The sequence below is a fragment of the Solanum stenotomum genome, chromosome 3 (assembly GCF_019186545.1).
Source record: "Solanum stenotomum isolate F172 chromosome 3, ASM1918654v1, whole genome shotgun sequence".
Classification (NCBI taxonomy): domain Eukaryota; kingdom Viridiplantae; phylum Streptophyta; class Magnoliopsida; order Solanales; family Solanaceae; genus Solanum; species Solanum stenotomum.
In genome coordinates this window covers 603,897-631,362 of record NC_064284.1, presented here as the reverse complement: position 1 = coordinate 631,362, position 27,466 = coordinate 603,897, and the positions used below count along the sequence as shown (strand labels likewise).

Genomic DNA, 27,466 nt, shown 5'->3' with positions numbered 1-27,466 from the left:
TGTCAGAACACATTCTCCCCAATACCTTATAGGTAGTTTAGATTGAAACAAAAGTGCTCTGGCTGTTTCCAACAAATATTTATGTTTTCTTTCCACCACACTGTTTTGTTGTGGTGTGTATGGACAAGTTTTCTGATGAATGATCCCTTTGGATAAACGAAATTGGTGTGTTTCATTGTTGGTAAATTCCAAACCATTATCTGTCCTAATGGTTTTTACTGTGGTATTGAATTGATTTTCCACCATATTTATGAAATTTTTCAAAACTTGTAAGGCATTGCTTTTGGTACTTAAAAGATGTGTCCAAGTTGACCTACTGTAGTCATCTACTAATGTAATGAAGTACTTGTAGTTGTCATATGTGGACACATGATATGGTCCCCATAAGTCAATGTGAAGTAGTTCAAAAATGGATTTGGTTTGACTGGTATTGTGATTAAAAGGTAATCTCTCTTGTCGTGCCATTGGACAAATGTTGCAGGAAAAAGGTTGTTTAGGAGAAAAAGTGGCTGGTAATGCAGTGATACTTTTCATTTTAACAAAAGGTATATGGCCAAGTCTATTGTGCCACAACAAGTCTACATTATCTCCAAAAGTGTTACTAGAATTATGATCAAACAAGACATCAATATTATTGGAAGTAGAAGTACACACAAGAGGAACAGAGTTGTGAACACTATGAGATTTATCTGCATTAGAAGGTTTGACAGAAGAAGAATTGCATGTTTTATTTTTGCTAGAACAAGAAAAGAGACTATTAGTAGGAAAACAACAACATATTTGACTTGTATTGATTCTATTAGAAGACTTCAGGCATCTTGAGCACAAGAAGTAGAGCCCATCTCTGCTATTACCAATCACCTGAGGCCTCTTCACTGAAGGGGCCTGCAACAGACACAATGCATTAGTAAACAAGACTATGCATTTCATAGAAGTTGTTAAGGAATGGACTGAAACTAGATTATACTTAAAAGAAGGCACATATAATACTTGATGTAAAGTGATATTAGATGTGACTGGTACATCCCCAAATTTTATTACCTTAACTTTGTATCCATTTGGAAGTGAAACTAGTATAGGAAAAGGCAGGGTTCTAATGTTGATTAGGGAAGTTCGGTTAAAGGTTATATGATTTGATGCCCCTGAGTCAATGATCCACAAATTAGCACTTGATTCAAAATATTTGCATGAAGGATTGTCAAAATCAGTAGAAAAAGAACATACCACAATACCTGCAAAGTTCATGGATCCAGCAGCAACACTGGAGGCATTATTAGCACCAGTATCTTCTCCCACATTTTCATTCTGGAAATGTTGCAGCAGGTTCATAATCTGTTCATATTGTTCCTTTGTGAAGCTGACATTTGGATGGTTGTTGCCTTGTGGCTGTTCCTCTCCATGAGTATTCATCATGTCATTTGCAGCACCATATACATTTGCCACCACTCTCTTCCCTTTGAAGTTTGGGCTTTGTTGTCTAAAACTCTGACCACCATTGTAACTCCCTGACTTGAAGTTTTGATTATTATTGCCTTGGGGATACCCATGCAACTTGTAACACTTGTCCTTAATGTGTCCAATCCTCTTACAATAGTCACACACTATAGCATTTCTACCACTACTACTGCCTGAGTAATAGTTTCCTCCTGAACTGTTATTACCACCAGCATAATTGCTATTACCACCTGCATAACTGTTTCCTTGATAATTTGTCCTGAAAGTCCTTCCTCCATGACTCTTGTTATCAAGAGAATTTGCATTCAAATAGATTGAATATGTGGGCATTCGACCAATAGGCTTAAATTCTCTTTGTTTTTCCTCCTGGATTAACAGTGAGAAAGCCTGTCCCATGGAAGGGAGTGGATTCATCATGAGGATATTTCCCCTCATTACTGTGTACACTTCATTTAGTCCCATAAGGAACTGAATCAAACGTCTATCTTGCTCTGCCTTGTGCATACCATCTTTTGCACCACACACACATACACAACTACATTGATTTTTCACACTCAAAGTGTTCAACTCCTCCCACAATTTTTTCATCCTCGTATAGTAGACTGTGATGTCTAAGATTCCTTGAGTGAGATCATTGATTTCCTTTTGTATCTGGTACAGTTTTGCCCCATTGGTTTGGTCGTATCTATCCTCTAACTCCTTCCAAAGTTCAGCAGAGTTATTCACATACTCCACACTATCTGAGATTTCCTTAATCAATGAATTCAAAACCCAAGATGTTACCATATCATCACACCTCTGCCATTGGCGCAATTGAGGCGAATTGGAATTTGGTTTCTCACAGCTTCCATCGATAAAACCTAATTTGTTTTTCACTGACAGAGCTTGCATAACTCCTCTTCTCCAGGATCGATATCCTGTTCCATCAAATTGAGCAGGGACAAGCATCATCCCTGGGCTATCTGAGGGATGCACATACAAAGTACTACTAGTGTCGTTTCCAGATGTGTTAGTTCCCTCAGATGTGGATACATTGTCGTCGACAGCCATGGATATACACAACAAAACGTATCGTGAATTACTTGACAAGAGAAGGAAAAAATTGTGATCGAAACTTAGATCTGAACCAGCACAGAAATCGAAATTCGCATCAATCGAAAATAACAATTCAAACAGCAATACAACTAACAGAAAACGAAGAACAGATCGACTGACCTTGCTCTGATACCATATTAAGAATTATACAGATGGTGAGAATTCAACCATAGATGAAACCATGGAAGCCATAATTGGCAACAGAGAGAAAATAATGACAGAGAGGAAAATATGATTTGGAAAAATGAGAACTCACACCTTTCATTGATCAACCATGAAGTACTTATATACATGTGTGAATATGCATTAACGAATCTGTAGAAAGAGAAAATATCTAACTAACTAATTATCTCTAACCGACTATGACATCACTAACTAACTGCACTAACTAACAGAAAAATGGAATCTAACTAACTGAATGTCATAATTAATATACATTTTAATCATGATCATTAATAATCGTTATCTGATTTATCCACGAATAAAACAAAAATAAAGATAACGATATAATCACACTACTAAATGAATCGTTATCTGATTCATCCATGAATAAAACAAAGATAACAATATAATCACACAATTAAATGAATCATTATCTGATTTATCCACGAATAAAACAAAAACAAAAATAACGATATAATCACACCACTAAATGAATCGTTATCTTTGATTTATCCACGAATAAAACAAAAACAAAGATAACAATATAATCACCCCACTAATTGAATTGTTCTCTGATTTATCCATGAATAAAACAAAAACAAAGATAACATTATAGTCACACCACTAAATGAATCGTTATCTGATTTATCTACGAATAAAATACAAATAAAAATAACAACATAATCACACCACTAAATGAATCGTTATCTCGAAGAAAACAAAAAATAAGGGTAATAACCATCGGAAGGAGCTGTTAGATCCTAAGTGATTGTGACTATAACGACTTTTCATGACAGCCTAGTTTGCCGACACTGTGTATTGTAATTGTTATTGCATTCCTCCTCCCTCAATCACAATAGTACCATTCATTCAAGACTTTTGATCGGAGAAAATGGTACTTGGTGGAGGGAGAAATGATACTTTCACATGTTAATTTCAAGGGACCCACTTAAAAGTTAACAGAATTTTTAACTTTTATGATTAGTTTTAGGGTTAAGACCAAAATGATCATTTTTTTTGTATACATTAAGGACTATTTCAATAAAGTAATATATATGAAGGACGAATATTATTCAATCCTTTATACATTAAGGACCATTTTGATCATTTTCTCCTTTTGAATGTGTCGACTCATAGGGATAAAGTCAAATATTTAACTGGAGAAGAATAAAATTCCCTTCAAGTTTCAAACCGTTGCTTGAAATTTCTTCGGGAAAACTATATAAAGAAGATGTAAATGGTGAAAATAAAAAAGAAAAGAATGTATGATATGGGGGCATGGTACGACTTTTATGCCTTTATTGATGTCAACTATGGTGATTCATTCACTAAAATTATAGATTCACTCATACCATATTTTCAACTTATATGTATGTATGTATAAAAAAAAGGACAGCGGATACCCTTGGTTACATGTTAATTTCACATTCATGTATTGGCAGAGGAAGATGGAAAAGTCTTTGCTTTAAAACGAGTGATCTTGGTCAGAATAGCCAAGCAGGATTGACGAGGAAGGAGTTCAACTCGTGTTATTTATTTAGAATTGATCAACTAACTCTGCGTGTTTTTACTCAGAAATTCCGTTCAAACCCACCCCGTCCTCCTTTTACATTTAACGGAACGTAAACTAGTATAATAAACACAAGAATCTTCCAACCAGACAAGAGGTATCAATTCACTGGATAGCAGATTTTGTTCAGCAACAATGTATCTAGTAACAAATCTCTCTTTTCCAGCCTTGCATTGCAATATACCCCAAAAGATTTGTGTTTCCAGCCTTGTATGTATGTATATCATCATCCTCTAATATTATCAACTAACCAAGCATGCAAAGTCTATTACCTCAACTCAAACAAAGGAAGATATAGTATGAACGAACGTTAAGGCAAAACACCTGCAGCTTTCTTCCTACTAGCAAGCATTACTTTTAAAGCTTTTTTTCCCATTTACCAACTTCTTGCTACACTGGTCGAAAAATTAAACTAAATCACACCATAGGAGGCTTTGTACTAGTAAGTAATTCATAAGGCTCTCTACCTATAAAAGCAATGGATTGTTTTACCATAAAACAAATCCAATACAGAATCACAAGCAAAAAAAAAAAAAAAAACAGATATTGCATCCTTGAGGGAAAAGATACTAGCACTTAATAGCAAAACTTTCTCTTCTTCACTTTTCAACATGGGAGGATGATTTACAGCTAAATATATATGTCCATGGCGACTTCATTTTTGAAGATGACAAAACATATATCCAAAATATCATTAATTGAATCTCTAAGTTGGGGAAACCCATAATTTCTACTTTCCTTTCTCCTGATACAACAATTGTTAATCAGCTGAAAGAGGAAAGACTCTAACTTTTATCAAAACCAGCCCCATTTTTCTTTCTCCAGAAATAAAAATCCAACCACCACCATCAGTAATAGAGAGTAACAACATTTAAGATTACACAAAATAAAACCAGAAAATTAAGTAAAATAGAAAAACAAAAGAGTGGGGAATTTCTCCGAACCTAAAACGTCAAGAAGAAGAAGACGAAGAAAAATGAGGAGGTGGAGGTAACAATTGATGTGCCTGATTACTCAATGAGGTAGTAGCAGGACCGGTGTGGGTGCCTGGGCTATTCTGGGTGATGAAGGGATGGCGCAGGAGCTGCGCGGCCGTCCACCGCCTGGCAGGATCCCTCTGCAAACAGCAGGCAATGAACTCCCTAAACTCCCTGGAAGCAGTGGGTGGTGCCTCAGGAGGCTGCGACATACAAATGGCGCACATAAGGCTGGCCCAGTCTCCTTGTCTCCCCACAGAGAAGGGGAACCTTCCCAAGTAGAACTCTAAGATGCTCACCCCAAGACTCCATATGTCCCCAGCATATCCGTCGTACTGTCCGTGATTCAGATCTGTGTTGATTCTCTCGGGACTCATGTAAGCGATGGTACCCACGGAGGAATTGCAAGGATCCATAGTTTGTGCGAGAACTCTAGAGACCCCAAAATCTGCAATCTTGACCTCGCGCCTGGAGTTGATTAAGAGGTTAGAAGGTTTGATATCTCTGTGAACAATCTTACGCCTGTGGAGGTAGTAGAGGCCGGAGAGAACCTGTCGAGTTAGATCGGAGAGAGGTTGTTCGAGAGGGATATGGATCCCTTCGAGAGAGCCTTTATCCATGAACTCAAGAAGAACTTGGATTTCGCCGTTGTGATCGAACATATCGTGACACCTAACGACGTTAGGGTTGTCTACATCTCGGAGAATCTCGATCTCACGGCACATCTGGAGACGGACAGAATCCTCATGGTTACCATAGATAACTTTCAAAGCATAGAGTCTGCCAGTGGGACGATGTAGAACCTTGTAAACAGTACCTCCAGTGCCACTACCGATGCGATTAACCCTCTCGAGCTCAGAGAAATGTAAAGGGGTAGGAAGCGGGGAGGAAGATGAGGATGAGGAAGAGGAAGGAGCGGAGGTTGGAGGAAGGGGGAGAGGAACAGCAAGAGCAACGTCACGTTGAGGAAGAGGAAGGGTCAAATCAGTACGACGCCGGGGACGACTGCGTTGTCCGCCGGAAGAGGGAGGAGGCATGGATGATGCGGCGGCGGAGGAGGTGGAGTTGGCAGCTGGTTGAGTAGGTCGCATGATTGATTGAATGAATGAATGAATATTGGATTGTCTGCAATTATATATATATATATATAAAGAGAGAGAAAGAGAAATGGAATGGGGATTTTAGGTTCTATCTAAGCTGGAAAGAAAATCGAGAGAAGGAGAAATGCAGCCATCCAAAGACAAATAGAGAGAGAACTTTCTTGGAAGAGAAAAATAAAAGGTAAACCTATTTGTATATGCATTTGTATTGGGTGGATGAGTAGGTCATTAGGGTCTCACGCTAAATCCTACTATTAGCATCTCATTAACAAATACTAATCAAATTGTTTATTCATTCACCTTACTTACCAAAGAACATTTTAACCTTAAACTTATTGGGTGTATTTGGTAAAAAAGGAAAATAAATGAATTTCTTGCTTGCTTTCATGCGATCTAGAAAAATATTATAGGATAGTAGAAAATCCAAGTCAGCATAGGGTTCGGGGCGGAAGAATTGAGTTTGTCAATTACTTACTATAATTTTTTTCCTTTCGTCTATTTTATGAGTGGTTAATTCCTTCTAGTGGGAATGGGGAGGAGACTTACTTTCATATTTTTAGTTTTAACTTATATTTCACTTAAAATCAAAACGTTTTGTATTATAAAAATATCAGTAGTATTCTTTTTTCTTGTCTAACATATTTAGTTCATTCAAAAAATTCAGTGTTACATAGTCCCAAAAGCAAATTTTAGGATTGAAGCTTAAATAATTAGTTTAAGTTACTTAAATTTAGGCATATTTATGTAATAATTGGTCATACCGCATCACTCCAAAGCTCTTTGTCTGACTTTTGAACTTAATATTTGGAATTTAGTTTTGTAAAACTGAAAATGGGAAAGAAGTCTTATAGTATTGCTCAAGATCCAATGATTTGTTTAAAATCAAATGAACTGGAGACAATTGTTGATTAGCATGAATCATTACGTTGCCAAATACACAATTACAAGGTTTTCTCAACTCATTCAAATTGAATGAATGTTTCAATTATTCATTTCTTGACACAAAACCGATATCTCACTTACTTTTTGTTATCCATTAATGATCTGGAATTGTTAAACTTTTCATTCTACCAAATGATGATAGGAATTATTTCATTGCTTATATATTCGAAAAGTTCATATTAAAACCATAATAATACTATTTACCAGTGCAAACAACAGCTTCTCCCATAATGTACCAACATGAGTTGTGGTGGGATAATTGAGATCCTTTCAATCTTGATCACAAGTCTCGGGGATTCAAGGAAAAAATCTTGTTGGGAGCGTTGACCTCGAGTCCTGCAATGCACAAATTCAAATTAGTTGGACTTGTCATCAACGAGACCTGAATGTTGTAGTCGCATGAAAAAATAAACATAAGGGACCAAACTACAACGGCATCAGCGTATTCATCTATGACATTGGTCCTTCATTTAAATATACAAGTATTGAGCAGGTTATCTATACTTATCACAAGTTTCAACCATAATTCTTTACCAATTAATGTCAATGATGGGAAATTCAAAGTCCATAGATATGAAATACTTCTTCTTGTCCCAAAATTATGGTACTATTTGACTAATATTCAGAGCTAAATTTAAATACAGTATTTAAAAGTTATACAAAAAAGTAGTATACTCAATAAGGTAATTGGTCAAAATTCATGTAGTTTGAACAGCCAATGTGTGGCCTAGTGATGAATGAAGTGGGTTGAGCACTATAAGGTCTCGGGTTCAAATCCCACCAGAGACAAAACACTAGATAATTACTTTCATCTATTCTAGAGTATCTATACTATATTGGTTGGTTCTTAGGAAGTGGACAATGTGGGTTATGGTGAAAGCGTTAAATGTTGGCATCTTAACAAAATGGTCAAGATATTATACTTACTATACGTTGCATTTGCGCAAATGCATACATGGAAAAGTGCTATCGTCAACACGGAAACATGTTGTGATGAGATAAGACAAAACCTGCAACTTTTTATTTTTATGTAATCATATTTCAAAAGTACTCCAGCACCTTATACAATTAATGCGGTAACTTGGAAATTTTGATATAGTAACGTGGAGTTTTTGGCTAAATTCATCTCTCAAATATAACTCATCCTTATGGTATAATTGTGAACAAAAAACATCCTTCTACTATCTCAAAACTTGCATAAATCATCCTTTTTGTTAACTACTGTTAAATTTTTAACAGAAAGAGACACATGTGTCAAGCACATGACTTAGCCCAAATCCCCACATACTGTACGATTGATTTCCTCCCAAATCCTGCCCGATCAGCTTCCCAAAACAAAACTTCATCTTCTTCTGAACTTAAGCAACCAGACAAGTTCTTTTTCAACAGAAGAACTGAAGCTAGAGTTATTTTCTATCTCCTCACAAACAAGGTAAAAGAAATAGCCATTGAAGAAATTTTGATTTTACCATTACTGTAATATTTTTGTTATTTCTCAAACTAAACATCGTTTTCATTCTCAAAAACATCAGATTTGTAGGTTGAAAAATAAGAAACAATACGAAGAATGTTGGCTCGAAGTTTAGCTGACAGATCAGTCACACCCAACTATGGTATTGTTGATATTCAAAACCTTTAAGCATTTGTTAATATCATATATAACAGACTTTTCAGTAACTTATACATGTTATGATATTAGTTTTATTGAACTTGTACTTCATTCTTGACTTTATATATTTCATATTATATATATATAAGAACGAGTTCTATATTTGTGTAGATCCTATTTCTAAGGCGTCCTTTTCACAATTAAAGTACATCACGGCGAATCATTTGTGCGTGGTCCGACAAGAGGCTACATAGGTGGAAAAGATGAATTTTTTTACTATGTAAACAGGACAATGATAAGCTTATCAGATTTTAAAAATATGATCGAACAATGTGGTTATGAGAAGGAGTCTGTGGTGTTCTGGCACAAGTCTCTTGTGAGCTGTTGTTTATAAAGATGAAGAAATCAATTCACAGTATATGGAGATTTTGGGGGGAAAGTCATGGTCTGTTAGTTTTTAACAGTAGTTAACAAAAAGGATGTTTATGCAAGTTTTGGGATAGTATAAGTATGTTTTTTGTTCACAATTATACCATAAGGATGTACACTAAGTATGGGTTATACTTGAGGGATGATTTTAGCCAAAAACTCTATTAATGTGCATACCAAATCATCATATTTCGAATCACAGTATCGAGTTCTCTCAACATCATAGGCCTTACCATCTCATTCATCATATATTAACAAGTACACAGATGGTTTCTCGAGCAGAGTGGGTAAATATGACTGCTTTCATTACACCAAAACATATTTTACAAATTAATTTAATTAATCGTGTCTGACCTGTAACAAAGTCCGCCTGTAATTTCTGTAAAATTCTTTGCTTATTGCCCTACGTGCCAATACGAGGATCTGTCATTGAAACAGGTGGACCATAAGAGTATCTCCACTCTCCACAAGCTAAGCACCGTTCAACCTCATGGCTATTTTGCAACGTGCAAAACTTACAAGACCAGGCCTTTGCTTCCTTAGCTTCATTTCCTCTATCCTTTGGGGTTCCACAAGCTCCACAAAGGAGGGCTAGAGGCTGCAACGGTGAAATGAATAACATCAGTTGGGGTGGGGGGACTTTACAGTCACAGAGATAATGCTATGAGAAATCCCATTAGATCGATATGTCTGAAAATGATCTCAATTCTGGCTAGGTGTCATTTGCTTGGGCCAAATTTTCTATTTCTTAAGGGATAGTGCCTTGTTGTTTAGATCACATGGTTGGAACAGAGCTGTATTTCAAAGAAGACTTATATAGTTCCTATGTGGTACAGGACTAACATAGGAAATAAAAGAGCAAGGATAAAGCCAAAAACATTACCTGATTCAATAAAGTGCACACACAACATTCCCACATTATCTTAGAATTTGTTCCTACAATTGAAATATGACGAGACTCCAGTATCGCTGAAGCTTTGGAGCTTTCACAAGGTCCCTCACTCTCTAACATTTTGGAGCCACACCACAGATCATCGTGTAATCTCCTTTCTGCAGCCATCGCAGCAGCTTGAATTGGGCTGAGTGCAGCCTTGATGCTGCTATCACCCCCAAGACGCTTAGGCCCCGATGGCAAAAGTACATCCAATCGTGCTCTGTTTTCTGCAGCAGCCAGTGCTTTCTGACGCAATGATGGCAACGGAGGTTGACGAGAAAACCCACCCAATCGTTTTCCTGGGAGATCAAATCCTTGTCCAGTACCTGTAATTCCTTTAGCCATAAGCTCCTCACATTCCTGAAAAGGGATGCAGGAAGGGTTTAAATTAGCAAAAAAACGTTGTCAGAAAACCAAAAAAGCAAAAAGAACGTAAGTGGTGCAAACAAAGTAAAAAGTATCTCATGCAGGCACAACCTTTCTGATTTCATCCAATAGGTTATAAAAGTCAGCATTATGTGGGCCATATTCATTGTGGCAGAGTTCATGAAGCATGGTATCAAGAATTTGAGCATAAGGGTAAAAGTCCCACTCATTGTTTGGCCGGCGCAATCTAATCTTAACTTCAGCACCTCCTCCTATGTTGAGTCCCAAAAGAGATGGATTGGCAGGACTGTGAAATCAGATTAGCTCATGAGCAACAAAATGGAAGATATAAATAAAAGCAGGAAACTCATTAAACCTAAAGACTCATTAGGAAATAAAAAGGCAGAAAGGAAGGAATGGCCAGTACCAAAATTCAGAGAGCACCTTAACTTTCCACTTCCGTTTGCGCATTATAGGTTGCACCTGTTTTGCTACATTTTCAAGAATTTCCCTCGCCTCATCATCACGCACCTTCTTCAAAGGTTTGACTTCCCAAACCTTGTTCAGATCATTAAGATCCATATAGGGTGGTGCTAAACCACAACTGAACTGACAATGTGGAGGAACCGGCGACATCAAATTGAAGTCAAATTGGTCAGATGTAGAAAAAAGGTAATTATACAGAATCAAACAAAGATAACACAATATCTTTTCTAAGAAAGAGATCATAGTGATTGATGGCTCTTTCAATCCGGTAAAATGGAATTGGCGTGTACCAATTTGGGTCAGATTAATAAGCTTACGATCACTAAACAAACTTGGTTGACGAACATAGTTTATGCGCCGCTAATGCAGCAGCTTGTCGAACATTTGACAAGCAAGGAGGTCAACCTCTTTCAAATATACAACATGGATTCTAGTAATGTAGTTGGACTCTTATGTCGATCCGAATGAATCATTCTTTCCACGGAGGTAAATCTTTGCCTGCTAGGCAAGAGGATAGCAAGTTCCAAATTTTGTCTCGTTAGGACATGTATTTCTATTACTATGAAATTCATAAATGAAGTAGTTAATGGTAGGGTTACCATTATACTTTTTGTAGTGACGAATCTTGTATGGGTTCCTAAGAAAAGGAATTTCTCCATTTTTTCGGGGTCTCAAAGGGGCATGGAAACGCATAAGAACTCTTGAATGGAAAAGAGATGTAACTCCAGCTCCTTCGGAATCAGTAGTCAATCCTATTTCCGATAGGGGCAGTTGCCAATTGAATTAGATTTTGACCATTATTTTCATATCCGTAATAGTGCGAAAAGAAGGCCAAAGTATCAATTAGGTTAGTAGTTAAAGTTCAATAGAATTGACACAATAATTATTGTTGTTTTTGGGTTGACATATACTTTTTTCGTGGTAAACTGTCAGGTGCCTTAGAATTTAGATTGGAGATAAACTAAGGATGGATAAAATATTGGATTAACATAAACAACTAGTTTAGTGAATCTTAATGTTTTACAAATGTCTAGTTCAACAATATATCTTCTTTGGTACGACAACAACAGCATACCCAGTGTAAATATATGTGGTTGCCAAGATTGGAAACAATTTTTTTTTAAAGTATAAAGTTCGATTATCTAAAAAAAGGAACATCTTAAGAGCAGAACTCCTAGCAGTATCGGACCTCTATCACTTAACATAATCTCTTAGCATTTTTCCCCACATATCCTGCCGTATCTTAATTGTCACATCACCAGTTAACACTATCGGTGGTTGGTCCTTCCTATTTCTGGTCCTACCATTCCTACCATTATTGTGTCCGAAACCATAACTCTTCTCCTCTAACCTTAAAGGCTTAAACCATCTCAATGCCCATTTACCACCTGGATTACCGCTAGTTCTCTAGAGTCTCCCTCGATTTGGTTCTGATGTGCTTCCTGTTCGATTTGCGGCACTCTTTTTTGAGGATCCCCCTTTACATTTAAGGTTCTGGAATGCGATTTGTCTATTTGGTACTATACCACATAGGGTCCAAGATCATGTCTGTTAGGTTTATACTGGATGTAAAAAAGAGAGGGGATATTTAGTATGGACGGAAGGAAACAAGGGGATCATACTCCATATGAATTTTGGGAGTCCAAAGCCCTATCATGGGATAGGGGTGCTTGGGATGCCAACTAGTGAACTCCCTCTTTGCAAACTACTTACTTGATCTTCAACTCATCACAATTCTCTGTGAAAAGAGAAGGCAATGAGATGAATACCCAAGTAGAGGCTCTCCACGACACAGGGTAGTAGAGGATTCTATACGGGACTATGGTGTGAGAGTTGCCAAAATACTGAGTTGTATTTTACAACTCAAGAAGGGAAGTAACAAATTGATGGTGTCATGTGCAACGTCCATCAATGATGGTTCATTAATGTCCATTAACTTGAAGCTTGAAGATATTGTCACCATTACATGCATCCAATTCCAATATGAGTGTGATCCATGCTCATATTAGCTCAAGCCCCTTTTTGTCTAACATGGAGTATTGATGTCTCACTATTACGTATCCCAGTTTGTTTTTTGCCCAACATTGGATGAGGATTGTGCTTTCATCTTTTAGTATATGTAAGAATTAACAAACGCTATTCATGATTCCAAAATTGCTTATGAATATATAGAACATCCCAAGTAAATTTCACAATCAAAGAGAAACCAACTGATAAACGATGATCGTGCAGAATAACTTTGTACGAACAATAGGGACGCAAATTTACAGTAAAACACAAAGGTTTAAGGCTTACCTGAGTCGCCGGTAAGTCGGAAGTCGGAATATGGGGGAAAACGTGTAGACTTTTTTGGTTACTATTCTCAAGAGTCAAGAGTGAAGAGACCTCTCTCATCCAATATGGGCCGGGCCGGGAAACGTACTTCCGCTCCAATTGATTTGGGCTTTGGCTCAACTTCTTCTGCAAGTCTCCAATATTTCAATTTAAAACTAAATAAGTAATATTTCAACCAGAAACTCAAATATTCATGGCCTAATAGTCAACATTGAATTCATAAAAATCGTTAAGAGGAGATAAAGGATAGCAAAAAAAAAAAAAAAAAAGAGTTGTGAGATGTGAAACTTAATAGCAATCAATGATGAAGAAGAGAACGATGGATACAATATATAATTAATGTGATTTGTAAAGCTCAAAAAATAATAAACAATTATATATTCAGTGTAATCTCACTTGTGAAGTTCTAGGATAAGTATGTACACGATCGTACTTCTATTTTGTGAAGATAGAAAAACTATTTTTTATAGACTCTCAGCTATAGTAAAGTACTATATCAAACATCAAGTATGTAAAGCTAATCTATTGAAGAAATCATCTTGAAAACAATGAAGAAGACAACACTAGCTACAACAATATCATATTATATATCAGAGAACATGATAGTAAGAGGGTAATAATAATACCAATAAAGAAACTAATCAATGTTAACTATCTACTAACATATATCCTAACTCTTGACGTTCATATATTTCCTATCTAAAGACATATACTTGATAAGTCGCAGGTGTACCATTTCGATATAATCACCTTTCACAAAAATTCTTGAACCTACACCTACCTATTATAGCTATCCTCTCACACCTTTTGTGCACCTTCTATTAGCTAATAAAGTGAAATTAAAATCATGAAAAGTTGATTTTGATAAACAAAATTACCTAATATTAGGTAATGTGGAATACGCAAACACACATATAGTAAGATGTGAATGTAATAAGAGGAAGACAATTTGTTGGCATTGTGAAAAGATGAAATACAATAGTAAAATGTGAAGTGTAGGGAAGAAATATAAATAAATACAGTAATAAGTGGAAACGCTCTTTGGGTGTCAGAGATGCATGTGATTATCCAACTGAATTTCCCACCAAAAACACACTGCTCTCCTCTCTACTACTCCAATTCCTAAGCTAATTTCAGTAACCACCACCGCCTTTCTTTCTCTTCACAACCCATCGCCGCCGCCCCCTTTTTTCTGATTTCCAAAAATGGCTCTTTCCAGCTCATATTTCCTCTTCTTCACCATCATCATCATACTAATTTCCTTTCCGGTTACGCACTCTCATTCTTCCAACGAAAGTATGGTGTTCAATTTCTGTTTCTTTTCTTCTTCTTTTTTCAACTTTGATTACAGTTTTGCACTGCGACATACATTCTTTGAGAATTTAACGATTTCTTGTCTAAATTTTGTTTTACAGGTCCAAGTTATATGGGGTTTGTGGCCAACGCGACGGAGTTCCCATCAGAAGACTATTACGACTACATCGTTGTGGGAGGTGGCACCGCCGGCTGTCCACTGGCGGCGACATTGTCGGAGAAGTACCGAGTTCTACTCCTTGAAAGAGGCGGTGTTCCATATGGAAGACCTAATTTGATGACCCAAGAAGGCTTTCTCACTGTAATTACAGATGTTGATGATTTTGAGTCCCCTGCCCAAGCCTTCGTCTCCGAAGAGGGAGTTCCAAATGCCAGAGGTCGCATTCTTGGTGGAAGTAGTGCAATTAATGCCGGTTTTTACAGTAGGGCTGATCAAGATTTCTACACTAGGTCGAAATTGAATTGGGATTTGCAAGTTGTAAATCAATCTTATGAATGGGTTGAGAAGGCTATTGTGTTTAGGCCGGAACTCAAGAATTGGCAGTCGGCTGTCAGGGATGGGTTAGTGGAGTCCGGCATTGATCCCTTCAATGGGTTCACTTTGGATCATGTTATTGGTACCAAGATTGGTGGCTCCACCTTTGATACCTCTGGCCGCAGATATAGTGCTGCTGATCTTCTCAATTTTGCAAATCCTTCAAACATTCACGTGGCCGTTTATGCAAGTGTGGAGAGAATTCTGCTAGCTCCATCCGCAGATTATTCTCCGTCTAAGCAGGCTGCTACTGGTGTAGTTTTTAGTGACCAATCTGGGCGCTATCACCACGCCATGCTGCGTGGAAAAGGTGAAGTTTTAGTATCTGCAGGAGCTCTTGGTAGCCCACAGTTGCTTCTCTTGAGTGGTGTTGGTCCAAGGCCTTACTTATCTACATGGGGTATACCAGTTGCTCACCATTTACCTTATGTGGGGAGGTTTCTGTTTGATAATCCAAGAAATGGTATCTCAATTGTGCCACCGATGCCACTAGAACACTCTTTGATTCAAGTTGTGGGGATCACTAATTCGGGGGCTTACTTGGAGGCTGCCTCTAATGTCATTCCATTTGCTTCCCCTGCTAGCTCCCTTTTTATCAGAACTTCCCCGTCTCCAGTTTATCTTACAGTGGCCACCCTCATGGAAAAGATTGTTGGACCGGTTTCTTCTGGTTCACTTAGATTGGCATCAACAGATGTTAAACTGAACCCTATTGTTCGATTCAATTACTTCAGCAACCCGGAAGATGTAGAGAGGTGTGTGAATGGGACCCGAAAAATAGCACAAGTGCTGAGAAGCAGAACAATGGAGATTTTCAAGTTTGATCAGTGGTTTGGCAGTAGGGATTTTAGGTACGTTGGTCCTGCTTTGCCTGTTGATGAGTCAAATGATGAACTTATGAAGGAGTTCTGCCATGAGACAGTGAGTACCATTTGGCACTATCATGGTGGGTGTGTTGTGGGGAAGGTAGTTGATCAAAATTTGAGAGTGCTTGGGATTGATGGCCTGAGAGTTGTTGATGGTTCAATATTCAGAGTGTCACCAGGGACGAATCCCCAGGCTACTCTTCTCATGCTTGGGCGGTGAGTGTTAATTTGTTAGTCTGACTTTAATTATAGTGTGGTGGAGAGTTTGATAATTAAGATTTTTGGTTGCAGGTATGTTGGTATGGTGATGCTCAGGGAGAGGTTCAGATAGTCGCTGTTATGTGTGCTGAACACTATCAGACTCTTTTTTCTGTTATACATTGCTGCTGCTTCTGTAAATGGTTTGTTTTTACTAGTGATATCTGTTGTAATGTTTGGTGCAACTTGTTAATTCTGTAAAATGCATGATGAGAAATGATACTCAAGTTTTTTGCATCTGAATTGCTATTACTACTGCTTGTTAATCCGGATCACAGTTGTGGACTAATGGATTACTATTTCAAATCAGGGGTGGGTCAGGTATAGTTATCTTTGCCTTTGAATTTAGATGAATTCTAACTAGCATAGAAGTAGTTGTGCTTATTGTTTGTTGTAAGTAATGAATGGTGGGTTGGAGCATGTGCTAAGTCTTAGAAACATCAATGGTCGCTTGGAACTAGTGATCAGGTTGTTAAATGATGATAGGCTTTGTTTAGTAAAAAATTCTTTTCTTTTCTTTGGTGTAGAGAAAAAAATGTCGACATCAATCAATACTAGCATTTGAGCTCTTCAGTTTCAATCGTCTCTTTCTCGTTTATGCAATAGTTGAACTTGTTTTGTATCCCAAAATTGAACCTCTTTTCACTACTCACACTTTTCCAACAAATCTCCTCATCTTCATGTTCAATTGGAGGCAAAGGTAAAAGATATTTCTCTATCCATTGGATGGAATCGAAATCCCCAGGTAAAATATTACTACTATTGTTGTAACTACATGATGATACACATTACGTTAAATTACACTCCTACATACTTCCGGATTATATATACAATCCTTTCCTACATCACAAATTCTTCTATCTTAAGCTATCAATGATGAATCGTGCTAGCATTAGCATATCATAATCAAAAAAATATGAAAAATCCATTGAATCGACAACTAACCTTACTTAACCGATTTATATCATTGGTTTCAATAAAACCGTTCGACTTTTATTTAACCTAACAATTGGGATGGTTTTTTTAATTTATAAAAAAAAAAAAACCCCAAAAAATTCTCAAACTGAATAACCTTACATGTATGTAAATATAACAATATGTCAAATTTAGTGTATATATATATTTTATAACATTTTTTAAATATAAATATAACCTAGGTCCTAGGTCTCTGGTGGTGACTGGACAACTTGAGTCTTTGTTCTTTAATTAGGTGTTTAAAATTAAAAGATACTATAATGGCTACTCCATCAAACAATATGACAAAACATATGCAAGATATTTAAGATGAAAAAAATACAGCAATAAGGTTTTACATTCTTGACTTCTTGGTAAAAATTGAATGTTTCTTCAAAAACATATTTGCGAAAGAAATATTTTAATAATAGTATATATTGAGGTGACATTTTATAAGTAAAAAAATTAAACAACCGTAGCAAAAACGAAGAGAAACCAATATGATTAGAATGACTTTAAAAAATCTACTTTTGATTATACATTATAAAATACCCAAAAAAAATAGAGATAGTATATTTTTTTAAAAAATAACCAACCAAACTGTCCTATTAACACCCCGCACCCCTCTATATTGAAAAAAAAAATCCCAAATGTAATTCAAACAAAATCGAAGCTGAGTCGAATTAAAAGAAAAGAGTGCAAAGGGTCAACATTCCGCACTGGGCTGTGGAAAATGGTACGAGAAAAAAAGCAGCGCCATATTCTCTCTCGTCCACACAACATGGGACTTAGGAGTAATAAAAAGGGAAAGGTAGCTGCTGCTTCTGGGCCCTTATTCATTACTCGTGCCTAGTGGGCCATTGTCTTTTACGATTAAAATTTTTTTTTTCTTCTATTTGGTACTATCTCACACTCGGGGGTGTATAAGTCAAATCGTAAAGTCAAATTGAATCAACAAATCATATAAACCCAAAAACAAAAAACTGATTTATGATTTAGTTTGGTTGGTTTGGCGGTTGAAAAAAAAAATGATCACTCTTGATTTGGTTTGATATTAAAAGAAAAAAAATCAAACCGAACCCAAATCAATCCGACATAATATTATTTTATTTATAGATTAAAAATATTATTTATAATCTACTTTGTTAATATATTTTTAGTTAGTTTATAGTTTTCAATGTTTATATATTTTATTTCAAATTTGGGCTTGTAAAAATTATAAATATTTTATTTTGTATTAAGATCCGAAGTTACAATAATATTGTTATAGTTTTTCAACTTCGAAGTTAACAATTTACTTTGTAAATATTTTGTTTTGTATTCAGTTTGCGTTTAGTCTTTAATCTTATTAATTTAACATAATGAACGTTGATATTTCAAAAAAAATATTTTGTATCCATGTGAATTTTACCGTCTTTTCGAAAATTTCTATTCATTTAACATTTTTTAAGTTTAGCTTATCACACAGGTTAGTGAAAAGTATTTGATCTCTTTTTCAAATACCGTATAGTTGTAAAAAATCAAAAAAACCGAAAAAACCAAAAGATTCGACTAAAGCCAAAATTAAAAAAAAAACGACTTTATGTAGTTTGATTTGATTTTTAATTTGAGGTATGCTTCTAACAAAATAAAACCTCTAATTAAAAATAAAAATGAAATCGTATTAAAAAATTCAAATGTAATGAATTTCATATAAAAGTACTTTTCGAAGTGGAATTAAAAGTGTAAGGTTCGGATCGGATCGGCATACGATTTGATTTTATAAAACATACCAACTTTTGGTAAAGTGACTTTCATATAATTTATCAATATTAGAAGAACAAGATATGTATGGTTCTAACTATGTGAAATTAATTTATGTTAAATATATATATATCAGTTATTTTTTTAGATAGTTGATATCAATAAAATATTGCTCGAATAAGTATTTACACAAAATTAATAAAGTTTATCAAATCAGAAAGAGTTGCTCAAATAGTAAGGATCCCTCACTTCCAATCTTAAAATTATGAATTTGAATCACTAAAAGGTGCAAACTCGTGGGAAGAAGAATAAAAAAAAAATCATAAATAACTCATCTAATAAAAATAAATGTTAATTATGTATGATTAAGTAAAAGAAAATTATATTCAAACTCATGACATTCGGATATTTACTTGCAAATAAATTTTATGATGTATGTTTCACATGTTAAATCACTTTCTTAATTGCACATCTTTCTTTTTTTGGTAGAATGTCCATATCATAAAACCCAATATATTTTATTCTATTTTATGGACACATTTATATGAATCAAATTTTCTCTTTTTAATATAACTTTTAAAGTATTTTTTTTATTTCTTAAAAACAAATACCATAAAATTATACAAAATTTCTGCAGATTTTTATTTAAAGTGTCATACAATTTATGTAACATATTTGCTTTTTCGTTGAAAGCATTAAGGCGGGATATAATTTTGAGTCTGTAATTAGTTTACTTAATTTTCGATTTTGAGATGACGTTTGAGTTCAATTATTCAACTAATTTTATATGGCATGTTTGAAAGGACATCATATAGTTGAACTTAGTAAAATTACATTATTTGATTCGTTTGTCTGGTGAATAATTACTTGATTAACATAAAATTATTAGGTAGAAATAAAGTTCCATTTCACTAGTAAAATACATTAAATGTACAAATATATTAGTATTCTTTTTCGTATATTTTTTTACTAATTTTCCATTCTTGGAGGAAAAGGCCGATGGAGTTGGTAAGTGTATCTGTCACTGCATGCACAATATATATAATTTACTCATTTAGCTATGTGCTTACGTCCATATTCACCCATAAACAACAACAACAACAACAACAAAAATGGTCCACGTTCAGTCGTATGCAATGTCCTGTGAAAACTCGTTTAGAAATGCAATTTAAAATTATGATCTGAAATTAAATTAATATAAGATTATTTATTTAGATATATAATTTAAATTTCTTAAGTTATATATATATTTTTTCATAAGTTGTGAAAATTATTAAAATTTCTCAATTCTTACACAATTTTACAAAATGAGCAAATCATTATTCATAAATGAAAGATTAAAGTATCCTAACACGTGGAATTGATAACTTGCATGAAGATATACGATTCATCAATGTGGCACGCCGCCTTAGTATATTTTCATACTTTTATCTATGAATTATGATCTGTTTATTTAAGAATAAAGAAAATTTTGATAATTCACCACCGGCGTATTTTTCATGTTTATATCAAAATATACCGTATAAAAATTTTTAAATTATATATTCAAACAAAAGTTTTTCAATTTAAAATCATGATTTTGGCTCATTATTACATATCACATATCCAAGCAAACGCCGAATCTATCGTGGGGTCTCGATTAATATGATACTTATGAAAATGCTACTCCGTCTTATAGGTTTTTAAATTAAAATTAAGTCCATGTGCATTTAACTTTAATAATTTCTAAAATTCGTAAATGAATCTTTTGGCGGGACCCAATACAGAAGCATAACAAATTGAGGCAAGGATGTGGGCACATGGCATAAACTTGTATTCCAATAATATTGCAATACTCCCCCCCCCCCCCCCCNCCAACTCTCATACATCTCCTCATCACCCTATTAAGTCATTTTTCTTCGGTGTTCCGTATGATTTTATATATAAAAAAATTAAATTTAAAGTTTATTAATTAAAAAATAGAGGACTATACACAAATACAACCTTTTGGGATGGTGTTGTAAGGAATTAAAAGTTCTTAGTGAGAGCAATAGCGTTATATAAATTTTCACCAAAATATAAAGAAATAAACACACACAAAAAAGAAAAAACATTTAATATATATATTATACATACATAAAAAGTATTTAATCATGTATAAAAATATTGTAGAACAATCAATAATTTCTAGATTGCGGAAAAAAATAGTGGCGTACTCTAAGGAGTCGTTTGGTTTGTGATATAAGATATAATAATTTCAAAATAAAGTATATAATTATTTTATCTTGTGTTTGATTGAAGGTATGATGTAGTTCTTAGATAATTTCCGCCATTTTCACTATAATTGAGATAAAATTATTATATATATATAATGCTACTATTCAAAATAATTTGTTCTTGGTAAAACTTAAAGTTGACTAGTCAATGAATAACGACTTTCTATGAATACTCAGATCAAATTTAATGGTAACATGAGGAAGAATATTTGAGAAGTAGATTACAAGTATATGCGAATTTTCCAAGCGAAAATAAAAATAAAAATAAACGTTGTAAGGTAATGACAATGAGAATTTTGGCTACATCCATCCATAGTCGATGAAAAGCTAAATAACAAATGTCTAAATAGAAATATTGTTGATAGTTTTCTTAAAGATTTTTTATGGGTCAATGTTGATTATATATTTAGTAGGCGTTTGGATATGCGATATGAAATTGTAATATAAAATTATGAGATGAAATCAACGTTTGGATATGCCATTTCATGTTGATTTCATCCCATGATTTCATATCATGAAATGAAATGCCAAATTCTCCAAAAATCATTATTTGGGGATTTTTCAAATACAAAATTGACTCACAAGTTTATATTTTGTAAAAATATAAGGACAGAAGGAGACTTGAAGCACTTTTCAAATTTGATGGAGTTGCATCAGGGATCGACGTAAGTCTGTTTTTATTTGTCTTGGCGATTGATGCATTAACACGACAAATTTAGGATAAAATGTCATGCTTTTATGTTATTTAATTTGCAGATGACAGTTTTTATTAACACTGCTCACGATCGACTAGGTTAACACTAAGTTGGAGATTTAGAAATAAACTATAAAGTCCGAAGGGATAAGATTGAGCAAGACCAATATAAAATACTTGGAGTGCAAATTCAATAATATAATATATAAAGAAGATATGAAGGTGAAGCTCGATACTCTTGTCATCCAAAAGAGAGAAAATTCTAAGTATTTTGGGTCTATTATTCAAGAAATTTGGGAGAGTGACAAGGATGCCACTAATCGCATCTGAGATGAAATTGTGTTGTATCCGTAGTTTTGTGTGAGGAAAGTTCTACAATGGTAGTTAGACCACCTATATTTTATGGAGCAAAATGTTAGCCAGTTAAAAACTCTCATTTTCCAACTTACCGAGTACTTGACTTTAGATAGAAGGCTGTGAATAACATCGAGAAGAGTAGAAGGTTAGTGGGTAGTAGTATGTTGTCTTGTCCTCCGTCCATACTAATAGTTATCGTATTGCTCTTATATATAGTTTCAGGTTATTCAATTTCTGTTATTTATTGTTTTGTATTTTGACTATCATATAATTTTGTTGTAGTTAAAGTCTTGTTCCCATATTTTCCTTGTTGTACTTTTAGGGGTCGTTTGGTTTGAAAATGAGTTATGATGGGATAAGTTATGTTGGGATTAATTATGATGGAATAAGTTGTGTTGGGATTATTTTTTATTGAGTGTTTGGTTTGTTGTATTCAAAATAATAAATTTTAAGAACAATTTATTTGTTTACAAAAATGCCCTTCATTAATGTAAAAAGTGATATAACAAAAGGGTTGAAAGAGACATTTTTGTCATTTACCTATTTTATCCCGGGATAAGTTATCCCGGGATTACTATACCACCCAAAGAGAGAGATAACTTATCCCGGTATTAATTATTAATCCCGGGATAAGTTATCCCGAACTTGCCAACCAAACAACAAAATAAGCGATACTATAATTTAATCCCTGGACTATTTGGTATTATCCCTCACACCAAACGACCCCTTATTACTTAGTTTTCTGGATGCTTTAAACTATTTTCCAAAAAAAAGAAAAGTGAATAAGAGAAAATGTTTATGTAAAAAATTAGGAAGTTTGTCAGAAAAGTCAAGAGCGGTAAGTATGTGGTATTAGATTGAAAATACAAAATTAGTAAAAGTAATTTCATTCACCATTCTATATAAACAAACATGTTTTAGTTTCATTTTGTGTCCAAACCCCTCCTCAAAGCCTCCAACAACTTTTGAGTTTTCCAGTCAGTGTTTTCTTGCTCATAATAATGGCGTCCACCCCTTCTCCTAACACTGCCGCCACAGCCCACCTCAATTCTCTCCTCTCTTCTTCTTCCGTCAATCACAACAAACCTTCAAATCTCTCTTTCCTCCATGCCTCCTCAAATCCATCTTCCATCAAACTCCTTCACTCGTCGTCATTTTCACCATCAATTTCTTCTTCTTCTTCAACGACGGCGATTTGTAATGTCCTCAAAACTGTTGAATCTGCTGACATCTCCCTCTCTAGAGATCTTCACGGCGTCGGTTCGACTTCCAAACCAACCATTCTCGTATCCGAGAAGCTTGGAGAGGCGGGTCTAGATTTGCTGAGGAGTTTCGGCAACGTGGATTGTTCTTACGACTTGTCTCCTCAGGATCTCTGCGCTAAGATCTCGCTGTGCGACGCGCTCATCGTCCGTAGTGGTACCAAGGTGACCCGTGAGGTGTTTGAGGCTGCTCAGGGAAGGCTCAAGGTCGTCGGGAGAGCTGGTGTTGGCATAGATAATGTGGATCTGCAAGCTGCAACTGAATTTGGTTGCCTCGTCGTTAACGCACCCACAGCTAATACTATTGCTGCAGCTGAGCATGGAATCGCTTTGCTCACCTCCATGGCCCGTAACGTTGCTCAGTCTGATGCCTCCATGAAAGCTGGTACGTCTAATGTACTAGCAAAACTTATTTCTATCAGCAATTTCTATAGATCTGGAAACAAGTCCTATTTGCAAAATTCTCATTATGAATTAGGAAACGGATCGTATTCAGTCTTCATTTACAACAGAAATTTTAGGTGAAATTAAAAAATTCTGGTAGGTAGTTTTTTTTACTATGACTTTGATCTGAATGAATATTTGAACCTCTACTAATTTAGTAGTAATTAATTAGTTGGACTACTAATGATTCTATAACATAAAACGAAGCATTTGGTGCTGAAGTTTAAGGTTAGGTATTAACTAAAAAAATTAGATCATCACTTCTTTCCATAGAGGTTAGTCTTGTATTTAGCACAAACCATCTTTTTTTTACTTAAAAAGACAAAAGGGCATAGAAAGTTGTGAACTCTTTTCCGTTTTCACCATAACCACTTTTAGTCACATAAATTTATTCTGAAGCTTCATTTTTCCAAGTTTAGCCTGACTACTGAGAGGAGAAATAACAAGAAGTGGGTGGGGGCATTTTTGGAATCAGATCTGTTGGTTTCTGGGAGTAGATAGTCCAAGATTGTGACATTTTTGTATTCTAAATTTGGCTGACTTAGCTAGATCTCAACTTTGATTTATGGTCTCAATAAAAAATTAATCAATTCTTACAGGAAAATGGCTGCGCAGCAAGTACGTGGGTGTTTCTCTTGTTGGGAAAACCTTAGCTATTATGGGATTTGGTAAAGTTGGTTCCGAGGTTGCTAGACGTGCAAAAGGCCTCGGTATGCATGTTATTGCCCATGATCCTTATGCTCCAGCTGACAGAGCTCGTGCTATTGGAGTCGATTTGGTTTCATTTGAGCAGGCCATATCTACTGCTGACTTCATCTCACTCCACATGCCTCTTACACCTGCTACAAACAAGGTATTCAATGATGACACATTTCCAAAGATGAAGAAAGGAGTCAGACTAATAAACGTTGCTCGAGGGGGTGTTATTGACGAGGATGCATTAGTTAGAGCCCTTGACAGTGGAATAGTTGCTCAGGTATGTTCAGTTCATTCACTTCAGTATATTCCTTTATTCAATTAGTATAAACTTTGAAGCTCCAATATTCACTAGTCATCCCTTTCTTTCACAGGCAGCACTTGATGTGTTCACTGTGGAGCCCCCTCCAAAAGATAGTAAACTAGTGCAGCATGAGAACGTTACTGTTACACCTCATCTTGGAGCTAGCACAAAAGAAGCACAGGTACAATTATTATCTACGTTTAAATCATTTGCTGCACCTCCTTGTCCTATGCATTTGCTTTATTATACTCTGTCCTGCCCCTTGAGTTGTTGTGTTTTCAAAATCTTGTTTTCATAGGAAGGAGTTGCAATTGAAATAGCCGAGGCTGTTGTTGGTGCTCTAAATGGGGAACTTTCTGCTACCGCTGTGAATGCTCCGATGGTCCCTCCTGAGGTAAGCTTTAGCATTATTTGCTTATTTTTCTCTTTTAGGTTTCCACCCATACGAAGGAAAAGGATAATGAAATTCCTGCTTCTGTTATCAGGTTTTGTCCGAGTTGGCTCCTTACGTTGTGCTTGCTGAGAAACTGGGTAGATTGGCAGTACAGCTAGTGACTGGAGGAAGTGGGATTCAGAGTGTGAAAGTGGTTTACAAATCGGCTAGGGACCCTGACAGCTTGGACACTAGACTTCTCCGAGCCATGGTAACAAAAGGCATTATTGAGCCTATATCCGATACAATCATCAACCTTGTAAATGCAGATTTCAGTGCAAAGCAGAAGGGTCTTCGCATTAGTGAAGAAAGGATTATTGTTGATTCATCTCCAGAGTACCCTGTTGAGTCAATCCAGGTGCAGATTAGCAATGTGCAATCAAGATTTGCAAGTGCGTTATCAGAGAATGGAAACATCAGTATTGAGGGTAAAGTGAAGTATGGAGTTCCCCATCTTACACGTGTTGGGCCATTTAGCGTTGATGTGAGCTTGGAGGGTAACCTCATCCTTTGCAAACAAGTGGATCAACCTGGTATGATAGGGAAAGTTGGGAACATACTTGGTGAGAGTAATGTGAATGTGAGTTTTATGAGTGTTGGGAGAACGGTGAAGGGAAAGCAGGCTATTATGGCAATTGGAGTAGACGAAGAACCAGACAAGGATACTCAGAAGAAGATTGGAGAGGTGTCTGCAGTTGAAGAATTTGTCTTCCTTAAACTATAGTCAATATTGCTGGCTGATGGAAGGAACTTGTTATGTATTACCAGTATTAAGAAAAAGATAAAGTGTAATGAAATTTGAGCATTTGCTATGTGTCTGCTTAATGTGGGGGATTTAGGTGTTGGTCAAATTTCTTTCTCCTGTAATCCTAATACTCCTTAAAAAATTTCTATTTACAAGGAACACTTATTCTCTTTTACTCCACAATCTTTATGATGTGCTCTATTTAGGTAAAACAACAAAGGCAAAAAAAAATAGTAGTAAGAATAAAAGGATGACATGAATAAAAAATGCTAATCACGAATAAAGTAGCATCGCAAAGGCTACGGTGTTAATTATCAGTGTAATATTCTTATCTTCTTCTCTTAATAAAAGTATCATAATCAATCAAAAGAAACTTAATCATAAGACTACGGGCGGGCAGGGGTGGTGACCCAATTATGCCTTGTGCTTTTCTTCGACATAATGATGCTGTTTTTCATTTAGTAGTAGTAATTTTTATTCCACTTCTCCAAAGAATTTATATTCAACTCCACAAACGAAATTAAGTGATTTGACCTTCCTATTTCAAATTAAAGATCACCTATTTTAAGATACAAAAATTAAACAGTAGCTTTGAAATATGGGAAAGAGAGAAGCCAATGATTTTTTCAAAATTGGTTGAATCAATCAAATTGAATTGTATATAAATTTATAAGCGTACCTCAAACCTTGGTATACTTGGGGGTTGCAATAAATTTTATTAAAAAAGAAACATCAAATTCAAAAACCTAAGGTCATTGTTACGATAATCCAAGTACTCAATACTAATTTGTTATTATCTAAAGTTATAAACAGGAGTAGTAGTTATGTAATTATTAAGCGCAGAATTAAAAAAAAGTGATTAATTGTTTCTTCATTGTTTAAATTGACAATTAATTTTGGTAAACTATTTTTAGTATACCTGACAAACAATAGTGGATGGAGGGAATAAGTTTTAGCATCGCAACAAAAGATAGTCTCAATTTAACGATAATAGTGAAAATTTTACAATATTTACTTTGTATATTTAATTACAGATTATTATTTTGTCTTTTACAAAATTAAATAAATAAATATTTTAAAACCAAGTTAATAGAATAATGAAAGTCAAAACAAACTATCCATATTACAAAGGATTTGTCATTTTAGG

At 35.2% G+C, this 27,466-nt stretch overlaps 4 protein-coding genes across 5 annotated transcripts; 2 read left to right on the top strand and 2 right to left on the bottom strand.

Moving 5' to 3' along the window:
- Positions 1-4,836: 4,836 nt before the first annotated feature.
- Positions 4,837-6,484, bottom strand: LOC125857801 (mitogen-activated protein kinase kinase 5). The gene has a single exon (XM_049537448.1). It carries the CDS (start codon positions 6,348-6,350, stop codon positions 5,235-5,237), a length of 1,116 nt encoding a protein of 371 aa, XP_049393405.1. The 5' UTR covers positions 6,351-6,484; the 3' UTR covers positions 4,837-5,234.
- A 783-nt stretch (positions 6,485-7,267) lies between these two features.
- LOC125857802 (DNA-dependent metalloprotease WSS1-like) lies at positions 7,268-13,551 on the bottom strand. 2 transcript variants are annotated; one of them, XM_049537450.1, is made up of 6 exons: positions 13,421-13,521; positions 11,067-11,243; positions 10,751-10,946; positions 10,223-10,633; positions 9,694-9,937; positions 7,268-7,637 (listed from the first exon to the last, which is right to left on the bottom strand). In XM_049537450.1, exons 2-5 carry the CDS (start codon positions 11,219-11,221, stop codon positions 9,743-9,745), a joined length of 957 nt encoding a protein of 318 aa, XP_049393407.1. In that variant the 5' UTR covers positions 11,222-11,243; positions 13,421-13,521; the 3' UTR covers positions 7,268-7,637; positions 9,694-9,742. The 2 variants fall into 2 exon arrangements, with proteins under 2 accessions (XP_049393407.1, XP_049393406.1); XM_049537449.1 differs by having other exon boundaries at positions 7,269-7,637; positions 11,067-11,248; positions 13,421-13,551.
- A 1,113-nt stretch (positions 13,552-14,664) lies between these two features.
- On the top strand, positions 14,665-16,517 carry LOC125857664 ((R)-mandelonitrile lyase-like). The gene is made up of 3 exons (XM_049537268.1): positions 14,665-14,755; positions 14,839-16,390; positions 16,466-16,517. The coding sequence occupies exons 1-3, from the start codon at positions 14,665-14,667 to the stop codon at positions 16,503-16,505; spliced, it is 1,683 nt and encodes a 560-aa protein (XP_049393225.1). The 3' UTR covers positions 16,506-16,517.
- A 6,853-nt stretch (positions 16,518-23,370) lies between these two features.
- LOC125857793 (D-3-phosphoglycerate dehydrogenase 2, chloroplastic-like) lies at positions 23,371-26,319 on the top strand. The gene is made up of 5 exons (XM_049537434.1): positions 23,371-24,082; positions 24,741-25,117; positions 25,212-25,322; positions 25,440-25,535; positions 25,627-26,319. The coding sequence occupies exons 1-5, from the start codon at positions 23,437-23,439 to the stop codon at positions 26,296-26,298; spliced, it is 1,902 nt and encodes a 633-aa protein (XP_049393391.1). The 5' UTR covers positions 23,371-23,436; the 3' UTR covers positions 26,299-26,319.
- Positions 26,320-27,466: the final 1,147 nt, after the last annotated feature.

Excerpts from the sequence above, each read along its gene's own strand:
- LOC125857802 (XM_049537449.1), bottom strand. The coding sequence starts at position 13,519 with ATGAGAGAGGTCTCTTCACTCTTGACTCTTGAGAATAGTAACCAAAAA. Across the intron at positions 10,634-10,750 it reads TATTGGATGAAATCAGAAAG|GAATGTGAGGAGCTTATGGC; the intron begins GTTGTGCCTGCA and ends ATCCCTTTTCAG. Across the intron at positions 9,938-10,222 it reads TGTGCACTTTATTGAATCAG|CCTCTAGCCCTCCTTTGTGG; the intron begins GTAATGTTTTTG and ends TCACCGTTGCAG.
- LOC125857664 (XM_049537268.1), top strand. The coding sequence starts at position 14,665 with ATGGCTCTTTCCAGCTCATATTTCCTCTTCTTCACCATCATCATCATA. Across the intron at positions 14,756-14,838 it reads CTCTCATTCTTCCAACGAAA|AATTTAACGATTTCTTGTCT; the intron begins GTATGGTGTTCA and ends ACATTCTTTGAG. Across the intron at positions 16,391-16,465 it reads ACTCTTCTCATGCTTGGGCG|GTATGTTGGTATGGTGATGC; the intron begins GTGAGTGTTAAT and ends TTTTGGTTGCAG.
- LOC125857793 (XM_049537434.1), top strand. The coding sequence starts at position 23,437 with ATGGCGTCCACCCCTTCTCCTAACACTGCCGCCACAGCCCACCTCAAT. Across the intron at positions 25,118-25,211 it reads ACAGTGGAATAGTTGCTCAG|GCAGCACTTGATGTGTTCAC; the intron begins GTATGTTCAGTT and ends TTTCTTTCACAG. Across the intron at positions 25,323-25,439 it reads CTAGCACAAAAGAAGCACAG|GAAGGAGTTGCAATTGAAAT; the intron begins GTACAATTATTA and ends TTGTTTTCATAG.
- LOC125857801 (XM_049537448.1), bottom strand. The coding sequence starts at position 6,350 with ATGCGACCTACTCAACCAGCTGCCAACTCCACCTCCTCCGCCGCCGCA.